The 17,108-nt window shown below is 35.7% G+C and overlaps 1 protein-coding gene across 1 annotated transcript in view; it reads left to right on the forward strand.

Annotated features, from left to right (window-relative positions):
• The window catches only part of LOC124802932 (lipase 3-like), a 173,318-nt gene that overhangs the window by 137,570 nt on the left and 18,640 nt on the right, over nucleotides 1–17,108 (forward strand). The window contains exon 8 of the mRNA XM_047264011.1: nucleotides 9,663–9,805. Within this exon, the coding sequence (XP_047119967.1) occupies nucleotides 9,663–9,805 (143 nt within the window). The remainder of the gene's footprint in view (nucleotides 1–9,662; nucleotides 9,806–17,108) is intronic.

A 17,108-nucleotide genomic window follows, 5' to 3' on the forward strand; every position in this document is an offset into this window, starting at 1 on the left:
ACATATCAAAAATTTTCTTTATTCAATAAAATCAGTTTTATGTGACATTAATCATGATGGACCAAGACTTAGTGAATATAGAAATATTGGATTAAAAATGAAGTCAAATATTTTAATTAATGTTCACACTTCTCACGAAAAATTTATTGTATATCCTCATAAGAATACAAAAAATAAAAATAAAAACTTTAATTCTAGATGAAACTTCAATTCTAGAAGAAAATTATTCTCATTATTGTTGGATAAATACTCTCGATTAATTAGTTCAGAATCACCTAAAAATGGACATCAAATTTATCCTTACAATGGATGTTTGTGATTTTCGCAAGAACAATGAAACAATCTTTAAAACTATGTAAAATGCATAAAAAACTAAAATAGATATGCCACAAAGTGAAAAAAAATTAAATTTACAAATTACATGTACCTTTTTCTAATCTATGCCAATTTCGAAGATCTTTCATAGGATGTTAACACTAGTCAGTCAGGTTCTCAAAAAGCTTATATTAATTAATATCAGAAAGAGTTACCTTTCTCATTCAGCTATTATGCTGAACATTATAGCAATAATTATAAGAAACCTGTAACATATACTAGTAAAAAGCAGTGAAAAAATTCGTTGAAATGTTAAAACAGGAAATACGTGAAATATATTTTCCAAATATTCCAATAATAATGGCAAATGAAGAGAAAATAAATTTCACAAATTAATTTTTTCTTTGTGTAAAGTAAATTACTAAAACAGAGAAAAATGTAAGACATCATGGCCATTTAACAGGAAAATATTGAGGAAGTGCCCATAAATATTCAAATCTTAATTATCAAAGTCCAAATTTTATTCTGTTTTATATTCATAATTTAGCAAATTGCAATGTTCATTTGTTTGTCAACGAATTAGCAGTTGGTGATCAAGTTATTAATGCTATTCAAAATAATGAACAAAAATTTATTTCTTTTAGTAAAGAGGTTGAAGATGGATTAACATTAACATTTTAGGTATGATTAAATTTTTACTTACAAGTATTGATAAATTATCTTCTACTCTCACAAAAGAACAATTAAGAGAAACAGCAAAACATTTTATACCTGAACAATTTATTTAATGATTTATCTTTATGAATATATGAAATGTGAAGAAAAATTACAAGAAACAATACTACCTAATAAAGAGTTCTTTTTGATCTAGACTTAATAGACTGCAAAAGGTGTTGGAAAAAGTCCAATATTAAAGATTTAGACGAATCCACAAAACTATGTGCTAAATCAGATGTTTTAACACTAGCAGATACTTTTGAAAATTGTAGAGATACATTTATAACTCGATCAATATTTGTCTTTTACAACACCTAGTCTGTTTTGGGATTCTATGTTAGGGATGAAAAACAAATTAATTCGATTTATTACACAATCATGATATGTTTTTATATCTTGAAAAGCAATTCAAGGTGGAATTTCTCAAAGTAATTTATGATAGCTAAACTAAATAATTAATTCATGAAAAATTATGAACCAGGAAAACAATCACATTACATGGAATATTTAGATGCAAATACTTTATATGGTTTATCTCTTTTAAGAGATTTGAATGGATAGATTCAAAATATTTCAGTTCGGGAAAACTTAAAATATTAGATGATGGTAAATATGGTCTCAATTTCAGAAGATGATTTCGAATATCCAAAAAAACTATGGGATTTAGTCAAAGATTTACCATTAGCAGCAGAAGGGGGAAATAAATTACTAAAAAGATTGTTACATGAAAAAACATGATTTCATCATTGTAATCTTAAACAGTGACTAAATCTTGGTTTAAGATTTAGAAAAATACATATAATATTATAACTTTAAAAATCAGATTGACTGAAAAAATTTTTGATTTTAACACAGACATGAAAAATGCTGCAGCTAACGAATTTGAAACAGCTTACTGTATATTTATGAGTAATAAGGTATTTGGAAAAACAACAGAAATATCAGAAATAGAAAAGATAGTAAAATAATAACTGATCAAGAAAAATATACGAAATATGTTTTAAAACTAAATTATGAATATACTACCATATTTTCAGGAAATGTAATTGCAGTCCACATGAAAAAATAATAGAATTTAATGACCAATTTACATTCAAATGTGTATTCAATTATTTCGATAACATAAAAGTACGATTTCCGTTACTATGTAATTTAACGGAAATATGGCGATAATATTTATTTATGTTATATAGATACAGATTAATTTCTTTATGACATAAAAAACTGAAGATTTATACATGTGAAAGGTATGAAATCTATGATAAACGTACTTGGCATGAGTGATTATTCAAAAGATAGTATTTATGAAATTCTATAAGTATAAAAGAAAGTTTTAGGAAAACTGTAAGACGAAAACTATCTAAATGTTATGTTACGATACATTACATTAAGATTGAAAAAGTATACCTAGAAAGTGGAAGATCAATAATATAAAAAAATTTAAACATTTATAAAACCTGTGTAAAAACCTAATTGTTTATGATGTTTATAGAACCCCTTTGCATGACAAAAGAAAACAGTATAGAAAAATAAATTTAATTAGATCATTTTAGTATAACTTGTATACAGTTGAATGCAATAAAACAGTTTTAAGTTCTGATGATGGTAAATATATTTAAATGAAAAGATAAAATTAATACTTTACCGAATAGTCATTGTAAATTAAACTAAAACAAAATAATTGATTATAAGAGTGATTTCTTATATGAAATAAATAGTTCCATAGAAGATTAAGAAAAACAAATAATGACATCAATACTTAAACAATTTTAATGTTTTTCATGACAAGGCAATTTTTGAGGTGTATGCATATATATTTTAGAAAATTTTTTTTCACAAAATCATACAACTTTTTGATAAAACTTTTCCTTGTGTTGCAGATTATTGAAAGCTTTTATTGAAAGCTTTTTGATGATAGTTACAGACATGAACAGATTCAGTGGAATTTTTAAATCTTTTGTTTAAATTTTCACAAGTAAATGTTTTATAATCCACTTATTAATAAGTTCAATTTTTCATTATTCACCAGGGATAACTTCCAATTTATCAATTAATTGATGAAACTTTTTCATCCAAATTTATTATATATATGTTTTCTTAATATTTTGAATTAATCCTTCATCCATTTTTTCATTTACAGTTGAATCTAAACTTGAGTCTAACTTCAGTGGTAATTTTTTGGAATGATCAACAGTTTCTTGTATCAAATATTTAGATTTATTGCTTATACTTATTTTATTATATTTGGGTTATTATCAGAATATCATGTAAACGAATGATTCAGTATAGCTGCACAATTTGATAAATTAGACCATGTAAATAATGTATTCATATCATCCTAACGTATTTGTTTTTTAGTTAAAAGATTCATTAATCCATCTGTTTCTTCATATGTTCTTTCCTCAATAGTTAATATTTCTCCATCAAATTTTACTTGTAATGTACCAACAAATTTTAAAGTAGCCATGGGTCTTAATCCAGAAACAGTAACCACACTGTGACTGATAAACTTAAACCTTGTTTCACTTACATTAACTTTTGCAATATTTAATAATTCTTCTTCATTTTTTAATTTCCTTTCTTCTTCATAATCCTGTGACAAAGTTTTTATATCTGATTCACCTAATGTATAATCTATTTTATCACTACCATACAGTTTAATTGTTGAATTATTGTTAAATTCCTATAAATAATATTAATCATAAGGATACATTTGTTTTGCAACTTTACTATTTTCTTCAATTGCTTTCAAAATGTTACCACTCAATCCTATGACTCCTTGTTTGTCTTGTTCAGTTACATTTATATTGGGTTGATCTTCTTCATTAAATTTTGAATACTTTGTTCTTGGTTGTTTTTTCTATTTCTTAAATTCTTCCTTTAATTGTTCTTTTACTTTTGTATTTCTTCTAGCTTTTTTAATAAACACTGCATCAATTTTGAAATCATTGATTAAGGATAAAAAACAGTCATAATTTTTATTTTATATTCAATGATTCTATTCATTGTTTATGTTCAACAATTATTTTTAGTGTTTATGTTCATCATTTATTTTCAACATTTATGTTCATTGTTAATGTTTAAGGATTACGTACAACACGTTTATTTAACATTTACATTTAAGGATTAGAAAATTATTAATCTTTTCTTTGTAGTCAACATTATTAAATTTTCTTCTCATATCTATTGCTATAATACTAAACTCATCTTTATTCCAATATCACCAACATATTTCTTTAAAATCATGAAATTTTAAGTTGGCACTAACAAATTCATGACAAATATGATGAAATTAGTGTCATGTTGTCTGAAAATATTTAAACACTTAAGATTACCTCTAAATATTTGTTTTGCTGAATTTGAATAAGTCATATTACCTTATGTCCAGCAGTATTGAAATATTCTCTAACTGTATCATCAGAAACTACAACTAAATTACTTTCATATTCATCTGACGAAATAATTTCATCATTACTCTCAATTAAAATAACAATTTTCATTATACTTATCTTTAAATATTTTTCATAAATTCTGCATACTCTGGTTGATCTAGACTTTTAGAATAAACATACAAATTATTAATTTTTTTCCAATGTAATCATCCACATGCTAGAATATACAACACTGAATAGAATTAGGTAAAAGTATACCATGTTTATTTTTTATTTTTTTGGGTTCATTGTTTTAGTTCCCAATCTGTCATTTATTTACATAAATTTAATTAATATAAATGAGTTGATTATTTCAATTGAGTGATAATTCATTTGTTCTTAAGAAAGGTAACGATTCCAATAAGATAAACTTTTTAACTCCAAATATTACATCAAAAAATAATAAATTATACAACAAAGAAATTGTAGACATTCGTTTTGGTGAAATATAATTCGAAAAATTTGGCAAATTTATTCAATTTAAAAAACCTAGTACACACATCAGAGTAGATAAAAGTTTAATAAAGTAATAAAAGTAATAGAAAGTAATGTTCTAATATTTATGGCTAAGGAATATTGTATTCGTTAAATTTTCAGATTTAAAAATCGAATTATTTAAGCCAGTGAAAAAACAATTGCTAATAATATTCCTAAAATCATTGCAGTTGAATTAATAAATATTAATTTTAAACTAGCTGATGCAATGATTGTTAACCATAACGATTATTTTTGTAGAGAATCCAGTATTTTTTCTTCATTTAAACCAAATACTGAACTTGGAGGACCAATAATTTATTTACAAGATTACCCCATAAATATCCTAATTTTTGATATGATTGAAAATTTAATAATCCCTATAACTGATGAAAATCATAATTTGATTGACTTCAATGGTGCTTGTGTTACTGTAATCCAAAAATGAATTAAAAATTTATTCCTTAATAAATCTTTAACAGAAGTGAAAGTTATCAATTTTACTTATTTCTATTAATAAAAATTTAATTTAAATCTTCCTAATAAAGAAACAGTCATTAATATTAATATTAGTGAATGTTGTATTCATATGAATTCTTCTCAACATTATAGGACATTTGATGTTATTCATAGTGATGGACCACATTTTTCAGCATTGGTAAATCAAATATTAAACTACATATTAAAAATGTGTTAAGATTCTTTGATGTCATTACAGTTAAAGTACATAACATTTTACCTAGAAAAGAACATCCATTTTTGGTTCAGCAACTCTTATTATATTAACTTCATCTCTATCAAATGATTTAACTATAAGGAACAATATTCTTAATAATGATAAAATTAAAAACAAACAAATAAGTATTTCATCCATTGGAATTATTTGGTGGATTTTTAATGATTTTAAAGAAATTATTTGGAAACAGGTTTAAATAATAATATTCACTTGGAGTTCAAGAAAAGATGTAGAAGTTTCTGTTCTTCTATAGACTACTGCTAATGAAAATAAAACAGTTTCAAAAGATGGCTAAAACTGTTGTAAAGGTATGGAAATTCTGGTTTCTGTTGTTAAAGACGAGCCAGAAAAATCACTTGAACTAGAACAAGAAAGACTGAATAACCCAAAAATTCCATTTTCTGATTTTGAACTACAAACAATTGAAATTTGTGGATTAAATTTAAAAAAAACAAATGTAGAACTAGATATTACAAATTATTATAATACCTATAAATTTGATATACCTTACTTTATTTTCGTTGTTTTCTAAACTAATGGAAAAAAGTTCTTTATTCACTAACATTAAATTACAAAATATCTACATAAAGATGGAATAAATGAAAATTTTCCTCAAGAATTATGAAATGTTTACATTTCCTTTTGAAGTATTTCTTGGAAGTGAAAGAAAATAATAACCAAAAAATTGAGATTTTCAAAAATTAAAACGTTTATCGAACATTTCAAAATATTAAAATTTTCGGTTTAAAAAAATTTAAAATACGATTATTTTCCATATAAATAAAATCAAAACGAATGGTATTGTTGAGAATCTAGTAAGTGAATTTAACAGTTATAGTAATGGTTGTATAGAAGTGTTCACTAAATTAACAGAACTGAAAAAAACACAAATCCTTCAAAAATTCAAAATCCAACATTTGGATGACTAAATATGGTGAAAAAATTTTTTTGCTTTTAGATGTTAAATATAAAATGACTCTTCCAGGTTGTTACTCTAAAATCTTTTCAGAAAATGAAGATAAATTGCAGAAAAGTTCTGAACTAAATTCTTTTATTGAGGTAAAAAGCAAAATAAAGATACGTCAGTTCATGTTATTAAATTGGATTAAACTTTAGAATTTTTGTATTTTTAAATTTTTTTAATTTTATATTTTTATTGAATTGATTTATTTTTAATTAGATGAAAATTTTTAAATTATGGAATAAACAAAATTAAAATCTTGTTTTTAATTCTGAAACTTTTCAAAAAATATGCTCTTTGCACCAGGAATGACGTACATATATTACTGTTGTGACATGGTATATTGCAGTAACCGATTCCATAAAAACTTCAAACGGTGCTCCCTGAACTGTCAACTACATTTACTTTTATTATAATTAGTTGGGTGGTCTTTTGGTTCTTCAATAGCAACTGAATGTTGTATCTTAGCAACTATTATTTGTTCCTTAGCAGTTGTCAAGCAGTGTACCTCATCGATAACAGTATGACACCAACCATATAATGTTGTGATTTGTAAGGCACTGGGATGTGCCTGACTGATCTTCCATGGTCCACATTGCTATGGAAATGTGGGCTAGTGTTCAACCCTGCTGTAGCTCAGGTGATTAGTTGTAGTGAGGGCAGTGGGGTTTTCGTACCCTTTTACTATGTTTCGATAAAACAGGCTGATTCTACTAAATTGTTCACCTCAAATATTTCTGGCAGCGTGTGAGATACTGCAAATCTGTTTTCAAACTGGTGAATTGTGTAAAGTCCCCAGCAAATAACGTATATTCTCTTTTCACTGCTACATTAATTACACATTTTTAAATGTAAGCATAGTAATTTTGGTTTTTAGTATCTTAGTTCGAAAAATGACAAATTCGACACCATTGTACTCTTCCACATCTGGCTACCAGTTTCAGAGTAATTCTAATATTAAGGACTTAGGATTTATGACCTTTCCTGCCTTAGGTTTGAAATGCTGCTTCCATTTTGTGTATCCTTTAATCAGATATTTAATCCATTTTATTAAGCTATCTTTGCTTGATAATATACTTGAACTTTTTGACCATTTGTGTTTTACCAACGTCTTTTACCAAAATCTCGTGTATTTCTACAACGAAAAATTTTTATTTTCTCTGCAGAGATTCTCGAAAGTGGACTATTGGTAATAACTGTGTTGTCCTCTACAAGAATACCTGGTTGAAGCAGTGCTTACATATTATGTACGGGGCAATGAAAAGTTTCCACTCAATGTCCGTTAAGTCCCAAATCGGCATATCAATCAGGCAGAGTTGCCATGATTATTGAGACAATTCTCCCACCAACACACCAGGTTGAAGATCCCTATTTGATGAAATAGCACGTCATGTTACGTGATGGTGTCTGTAATTTCCTGCTGCACAGCCTTATCCGATTGAAATCGTCGACCTTTCAAGGCCCTTTTAAGGAATGGTCGGTGTGATAATTGCATTTTGAGAGGTGAGGAATATAGACTATAGGGAGGGTGCCTGAGTATCTCCCACTTCAGTTGGCGTAGCGGATAAGCCTGGTCTGTGAGATCGACTAGGGTGTTGTGTCGAATCACGACCAGCGTGGAACTTTGCGCAACATTCCACAGCTGTGATTTTCGTGGAAGTCTACCAGGCTTTGTCTTTCGGCCGCCATGAAAAGAATAACAGCACGTTGGTCCTGTTTGGGCGCATTTGGTAACATCGTCACTGTTGTTCACGTTTCCGTATGTACCGTACATACATTGTAAAGACGCGAATATTGCCTACATGTTGGGGCTTATATACCGGCATCAGAGTTGCGCTACGTTTCATATTCGCTGCAGCAACACCCTCCAATGGAAATCTTATCATCGCCCCTTATACATATGTACAGAGTTATACATTGTATATTCACCAATCTGTCCTGTGTTGAACGCTAGTATTCTACAATCAGTACAAGATGTCACTTAATTTATGTGTAGCACTGTTGCCTAAAAAAATTAATAAATTATATGAATGCATGGTGTCTGTTTTTTTTTCGGATATGTCTGAAAGAACAGACAGCATACAGAACCCGTAGCTGTGAAATGTATTATGTAAACTGAGGGTGGAGGCGGGAGAAAGGACAAGGAAGAGAAGGTATTGTTGATATTAGCAGCATCAGGACTTTGTATGGCGTCAGAGGCGACGAGCAAAAATGTGTACCAGACCAGGATTCGAACCTTTGGTTTCCTGCTTACTAGGTAATAAAGTTAACCATTGCACCACCTGGACACAGCGTATACGCCCATTGCTTGGTCTGTCTCAGCATGTCTCTCGACCGACCCACTTTCTTACCTAACGCCACCTATCTGCAGTCACGCTGCTCAGAGATTCCGGTAGGAGGTCGGACATAACAGTGCATCCCCACTGAATGTTGTGGATCCATTGTCCATCGAAGTGAATCATACTCAGTGCGGTTACGTCTGACCTCCTGCCGCAATCTCTAGCAGCAGGCATCGAGGACATTGACAGGGTCTACTGACAGGTTTCGCTAGGTGGCAACAGGTGTCGGCCGAGAGATGTATCGAGATAGTACACGCAGCTGCCATAAACACTGTGTGGCGCAGTGGTTACAGCAATTGCCTAGTAACCAGGGGATCCCGGGTTTCAGTCCCAGCGCGGTACATATTTTCTGTCGTCACTACTGATGCCCCACAAAGCCCTGATGCAGCTGATGCCAATAACACCTTTCCTTTCATTTGCTCCCCCTCCTCCTTCAATTTAAACAACAAAAAACATACACAGTTTGTGTGTACATACAACGGATGTAGTTAACCACCTGATAGAGGATGACAAGGGAGGCCCATTGTACACGCAGTGAAGTTGAACCGCCTTTGTTTATCTGTTTATTTGTGCGGCTACTGACGTTCGTGTCCTCGCAATGGCTTGTCCCGCTGCGCGTCTCCTTACACATACGCACAGTACTCGTAGCGCAGGTGGAATGACACAGTGTCCCTTTTGTCGGTGCCCAGAGCGCCTGCAGGCGTTCGACTTTGGCCGGGAGGAGAACCTCAGCAAATACGGCAGCGAGCGGCCGCCGGCCTACCACGTCGCCAACTCGACGCTGCCCACCGCCTTCTTCCTCGGGACGCGCGACCGGCTGGTCTCCTTTGAGGTACGTAGTTCACTGTTGCCAGTAATACCACTTTCATTATTATGGTCAAGTGAGTTCTACTCACTGATAGCTACAACTAGTTATTTACTTCAGTTACTTGTCGTGGAGACCCTTCAGATACTTCGCCTTGTCAATAAAGACATACCACTGGACTTACTGGAACGAATCAAACTTGATGTAGCACTTGACTGTCTTCTCAATGACAAGACCAAACTGGCAGCCTTGACCTTCCCACAGCATTTCCAATATTTGCCAACTACGTAAGAGCAGTTAATGATCAGCCCCTTCCCCTCTGTCCTCTTACTACTTTATTGCACTTGTGACTATGCCGAAACGAACTCTTATAGATAGAAGTATAACTAATTACGTGGTAATGCTGAAAAGCAATGTCTCCGAATTTTTTATGTGAAAACTCTTGCTACTTTTTACATCAAACAAACTGTATTGACATTCCACATATTTATTCTTCATGTCTACATACTTATTTCCCGACATAGGCACCGTGGTGACCAACACATTTCTCTCGACGAGACCAGTTAGTTGGTACCGTCACTGTTGAACATGTGCCTTTACTGATGGAGCTACAACGTCACCTTTGCTTTCACCGCTTCATCTCTATCAAAGTGAAGGCCTCGAAGCTATTTTTTCAGTTTTGGAAACAGACGAAAAACGGATGAGGTATAGTCGGGACAGTAGGAAATATTATTGATGGCAGTGAACTGAAGGCGTCAGATTCATCCAGATATTGCAACTCTAGTGTGGGGCCTGGCATTGTACGCTGAAGGAGAGAACCTTCTGTGTGTGGACCTTACGTGATAACTAGTTCTTTGACTTGATATGCGCTGTGGGCGAATGATAAAGGACACTTCCCGATTTTGTACTTCTACCCATTACACTTTCAAAGAACACTATTCAAAGTTTATCAATGATGTTAGCCGCATTTGGGAATCGAAATGAATCGATGGTAACAGCGGAAATTTGCGCCGAAACGTGACTCCAACCCGGACCTTTCGCTTGGCGCAAGTGGTTGCCTTAACCGCTTCGGCCACCCAAGCACGCTTCCCATCTGACCAGATTCACAGCCTGTTACACAATACTAGCGTAGCGTCACCTACGCATGAAACCCTCACTCACCATCCAGGATTCCCACAAGAGATAGCGTTTGGCGTGCTGCTTCACTGTGATAATGCCTTCAAATTCGTCTTGCAGTTATGCAGATTTGTATGTTCAAAAAGGCAAAAGGACAGACATGATGGTTTCGGTTAAAACCTTAGATCACGATATCTTTTTTTCTTTTCTCTTGCAACATCCGATATTGATGAAATAAGTCCATACGTTGCCACAAGGTAGACTTAAGTTACCTGGGAAAACACCATAAAATTCCGCCTCGTTCTTTTGGAGATTAGCGTGTTCGAATAGACAAATACACAGACACCACCGTTTTACAGTTTCGTTGTTGGTATAGTGATGTACGTAGGAAATTAAAAAAATATCGACAAAATTCAAGGTGTCGCAATTCCTCCCAATTTGGTTTGTAACAATCGCCCATCCCGCTCCCTCTCCTCGCCTTTAATCAGAGGGCACCATTTTATAGATCCAATCACAATGTAACCACAGAGCAGCCATCTTGACCACGCTCAAATGTATCCGACAAGCTGAAATTTTTTGTGCCATTTTCAAAAGCATTTATCCGAAAAATTATGTAAAAGATATAACTTGTAACATTACCACATCTAATAATACACCATTAAAATTGCTACACCACGAAGATGACGTGCTACAGACGCGAAATTTAACCGACGGGAAGAAGATGCTGTGATACGCAAATGATAAGCTTTTCAGAGCATTCACACAAGGTTGGCGCAGGTGGCGACACCTACAACGTGCTGACATGAGGAAAGTTTCCAACCGATTTCTCATACACAAACAGCGGTTGACCGGCGTTGCCTGGTGAAACGTTGTTGTGATGCCTCGTGTAAGAAGGAGACATGCGTACCATCAAGTTTCTGACTTTGATAAAGGTCGGATTGTAGCCTATCGCGATTGCGGTTTATCGTATCACGACATTGCTGCTCGCGTTGGTCGAGATCCAATGACTGTTAGCAGAATATGGAATCGGTGGGTTCAGGAGGGTAATACGGAACGCCGTGCTGGATCCCAACGGCCTCGAATCACTAGTAGTCGAGATGACAGGCACCTTATCCGCGTGGCTGTAACGGATCGTGCAGCCACGTCTCGATCCCTGAGTCAACAGATGGGGACGTTTGCAAGACAACAACCATCTGCACGAACAGTTCGACGATGTTTGCAGCTGCATGGAATATCAGCTCGGAGACCATGGCTGCGATTACCCTTGACGCTGCATCACAGACAGGAGCGCCTACGATGGTGTACTCGACGACGAACATGGGTGCACGAATGGCAAAACGTCATTTTTTCGGATGAATCCAGCTTCTGTTTACAGCATCATGATGGTCGCATCCGTGTTTGGCGACATCGCGGTGAACGCACATTGGAAGCGTGTATTCGTTATCGCCATACTGGCGTATCACCCGGCGTGATGGTATGGGCTACCATTAGTTACACGTCTCGGTCACCGCTTGTTCGCATTGACGGCACTCTGCACAGTGGACGTTACATTTCAGATGTGTTACTACCCCTGGCTCTACCCTTCATTCGATCCCTGCGAAACTCTACATTTCAGCAGGATAATGCACGACCGCATGTTGCATGTCCTGTACGGGCCTTTCTGGATATGCCCTGGCCAGCACATTCTCCAGATCTCTCACCAACTGAAAACGTCTGGTCAATGGTGGCCGAGCAACTGGCTCGTCACAGTACGCCAGTTACTACTCTTGATGAACTGTGGTATCGTGTTGCAGCTGCATGGGCAGCTGTACCTGTACACGCCATCAAAGCTCTGTTTGACTCAATGCCCAGCCGTATCAAGGCCGTTATTACAGCCAGAGGTGGTTTTTCTTAATACTGATTTCTCAGGATCTATGCACCCAAATTGCCACGAAAATGTAATCACATGTCAGTTCTAGTATAATATATTTGTCCAATGAATACCCATTGATCATCTGCATTTCTTCTTGGTGTAGCAATTTTAATGACCAGTAGTGTATTTTACAGACAATTAAGATGAAACAATGTAGACTCAGAGCAGTTGTCTTGAACGTGCCCAATGTAGCCAATAGATCTGAATATTCTGGTATATGTTCTAAAGTGTTATCCAAAAATCACGTAAAACAGCACTTGCGTTCATGCATATGTCTATTTATACACAACAAATGGCGTAATGCTTAACGGAGCATCACACGAATTATTTCCCACTTTTAAGGTACTCTATGACGCATGTCCAGTGTCGTAAAGCAGACAGGCAGGCGCCAGCAGAGTGAACTTGCTGAGCGAGCGTTTTGTTTGTCACAACGACTCCTGTGTTGCTGGCATCCATTGCGTTCTCGGCTCACCCTGCAGCAAGACACAAATGGGCAAAACTGCTGGCCTAACTTACAGCTTGAAGTCCACTTGTCGACGAGAATCACCAAAGTGAATAACGTTATTATCACTTCAAAATTCGGCAATAATTCGTCTATAAAGCCGATATCAAAGTCAGCCAAATATTACTGTGTCTCTATGCTGGTGTTGCTATGCTTTGAAAATCAGTCAAACATTATACTTAGTAAAATCTAAGACATTGGCTGCATTTGCTGTACATGATGTGTGTCATCTTCTGCTGATAATTCCAAACAGTACTAGTGCTTATTCGTAAATATAAGAAGGAAGGATTGCTATACTTTTAACTGCCCGCTTTCAAAATCGGTCAGAAATTATAATGCCCCTTGCTAGAATATTAACGGTGAACTGGAGTACAAAAAGTTTATCATATTCTGCTGATAATACAAAATCATGTTGAAACACAGTGTAAAATATTGTACTGTAACCATCCAGGGTGAATTACCTAAAACGTACGCCGCAAACGTCGCGAAAATAAAAAGTACTATTGATGTGAGGTATTCACAGAATGGTTGGTAGTTAGGGGTTCGTATTGTTAGCCAATAAAGAGATTGTAATAATACTTAGAAACTAGAAACCAGTGCAGAAAATGCAGACAGGCTCTTGGTGTATGGGGAGTGTAGGAAGAATGCAATTCGTCCTTGTACAGTCTATGTGGCAAGACATCCAATAGACATCAACCGTCTCAGCAAATATTTATCAACCTCTTCAAGCAGTTACGTGAATGTGATAGTGTAATACCTAGAAAACGTAACAGAAGGGAAGAAGCGACGACAGAAGAGGAGGAAATAAATGCTCTTGATGCTGTTGCAGTTGATCCGCACGTCACCTCCCGCGCAATCGCACGAGGAAGTGGCATTCTCCATCGGCATAAGTTCCATCCCTGTCACATCTCCCTTCGTCAAGAGCTCCATGAAAACTATTATGAGAATCGTGTTAACTATTGTTCATGGGCATTAAGACAGGATACTCCCGATGTATCAGGAATCATTTTTAGTGATGAAGCACATATACTAATCATTGCCAGATAAGGCTCCGAAACATCCACCACTGATCTGTTGACAATCCCCGTTGGCTTCATCAGGCAGAACGTCAGCGTCCATGGAGCGTCAACATGTGGTGCGGGATACTGAATCAGCAGCTCATGTGCCCAACCTCCATAGATGGAAGACTGAATGGGCACAAGTATCGTAGCCTCCTAATAGACCATCTTCGGCGGCTGCTAGATGTCGTTCCTCTGCAGACTAGGAGGCACCTGTGCTACCAACATGATGGCTGTCCAGCCATACCCCACGAAGTACTACAGCAATTCTTCATGAATTGTTTCCAGATCGTTGGATTGGACACAGAAGACCTGTACTTTGGCTGGCCCGTTCCCCAGATTTGACGCCGGTACACTTTTTCCTGTTGGGGAAGGTGACAGACACTGTCTATAAGGACATACTGACTACACCAGATGATATGCAACGATGTATATTACTGCAGCCTCCACTAAAATGCTAGCACGTGTACAGCAGTCGTTCCATACTCGACTGGAAGCATGTATTGCCACAGTCAGTGGTAATTTTGAACACAACCTGTGATGGTCAATTGATTCGTTGCTAGCCAGAATCTACATGACTAGTGTTTACACTCACGTTACTCTTTAATGTATGGTACCACAGGTATTGTACAAGTGTCATTGTGGGTACTTTTCAAAATGTGATATCTTCTAATACTCGCACTAGAATCCAGCAGAGAACACCACTGGCATTCTAATTTACCCTACCTTTAGTATATTAATGTCAATAGGCATGGTTCATTTACAGAAGTGTATGTTTGCACAAAAATACACTTTCTGGGTATTATTAGAATCTGTTTATTGGATAACAACACGAGCCCCTGACTACAGATCCATTCTGTGAAAGCTGCACATCAGTATCATTTTTTATTTCCGCAATACTTACAGTCCAACCTGTAGGTGATTCGCCCTACACATCTTGCCAGAATTTTTATAAATTACAGTTGATCTGCAAACTTTTTGCTCTTACAACTGATCACCGTTTGCTGTGGGGTGTCAGCCATTTGAGAACCTGGACCTACTGGATAGGGTGGTAGTGGGGGGAGGAGGGGGAGGGAGCAGTGTCAAAGTACTGGTGTGTCAGTTAATAGTGGCCTGTTTTCCAGTGTAAACATATAACAGCTGGTAACAGGTAACGGTAAATGATATAGGACAAATGATAAGTGGTACAAGGGTAATGGGTAATAACTAAACAGGTAGCAGGTAATGGATAATGGGTAATGCGGAAATCTAACCAGATAATGTGTATTAATTGTTTACCATTTACAGTTTTCCATTTACCATTTACCATTTACATTTGCAACTTACCTGTAATTGATTACCTATTTTTTTGCTACCCATTACCTGTTACCCATTTACTTTTTACCATCCACCATTTACCATTCACTGTTAACCATTACACAATGCCCATTACCGACTTGTGATTTACTGTGTACTGTTTACTATTATCTGTTACTTGTTAGCTGTTCACCGATTACTCTTTACCATTTACCGTTGCCTGTTTTCAATGGAAAATGACCGCCAGTCGCTGACATCCCCCAGCAGCTGACAAACATCCCACACCTTGAAACTTCCTGGCAGATTAAAACTGTGTGCCCGACCGAGACTCGAACTCGGGACCTTTGCCTTTCGCGGGCAAGTGCTCTACCATCTGAGCTACCGAAGCACGACTCACGCCCGGTACTCACAGCTTTACTTCTGCCAGTATCTCGTCTCCTACCTTCCAAACTTAACAGAAGCTCTTCTGCGAAGAGTTCGAGTCTCGGTCGGGCACACAGTTTTAATCTGCCAGGAAGTTTCATATCAGCGCACACTCCGCTGCAGAGTGAAAATCTCATTCTGGAAACATCCCCCAGGCTGTGGCTAAGCCATGTCTCCGCTATATCCTTTCTTTCAGGAGTGCTAGTTCTGCAAGGTTCGCAGAAGAGCTTCTGTTAAGTTTGGAAGGTAGGAGACGAGATACTGGCAGAAGTAAAGCTGTGAGTACCGGGCGTGAGTCGTGCTTCGGTAGCTCAGATGGTAGAGCACTTGCCCGCGAAAGGCAAAGGTCCCGAGTTCGAGTCTCGGTCGGGCACACAGTTTTAATCTGCCAGGAAGTTTCATATCAGCGCACACTCCGCTGCAGAGTGAAAATCTCATTCTGGATCCCACACCTTATCCAGTAGCTCACAGTCACCCCATAGCAAGAGCTAGTAAATCAGAGTTCCCAGGATAACTCTGATTCATAAAAATATCTGGATGGATGATGGTAGTTTCCACTGTATGAGGACATGATTTAGCATTATCAGCAGGGTATGAGAAACGTTTTGGAATGAAAGACAAAGTCAATACCTTACCATCAGTATAACGTTTGGCTGACTTTGAGAGCATAAGAAACTTGCTTTCATACCTATTCAGATATACTATTGTTCAGTGCGGTATAACATTACGATGTCAAGTTGTTTCCACTGTTAAGGCGACATACGCTTTGAACTGAAAGGTGAAGTTAGCATCTTTGCATGAGGTCACTATAATACTTGAACGCCTCTGATATCACTTTTTAGAGACGATTTTTTATCGAATTAAGATATTGAATAACATTGTTTTTTTTCGCAATTCTCGTTGACAAGTGCACTTTAAGCTTAACTTACATCACCATTAGTGCCCATGTGTGTTTTGCAGTGCAGCTTTCATGTCGTACTACACGAAGCCGAGAATCAGATGCCCTGGACTTCAGCAAGACAA

This window comes from Schistocerca piceifrons, chromosome 6, assembly GCF_021461385.2.
Source record: "Schistocerca piceifrons isolate TAMUIC-IGC-003096 chromosome 6, iqSchPice1.1, whole genome shotgun sequence".
Classification (NCBI taxonomy): domain Eukaryota; kingdom Metazoa; phylum Arthropoda; class Insecta; order Orthoptera; family Acrididae; genus Schistocerca; species Schistocerca piceifrons.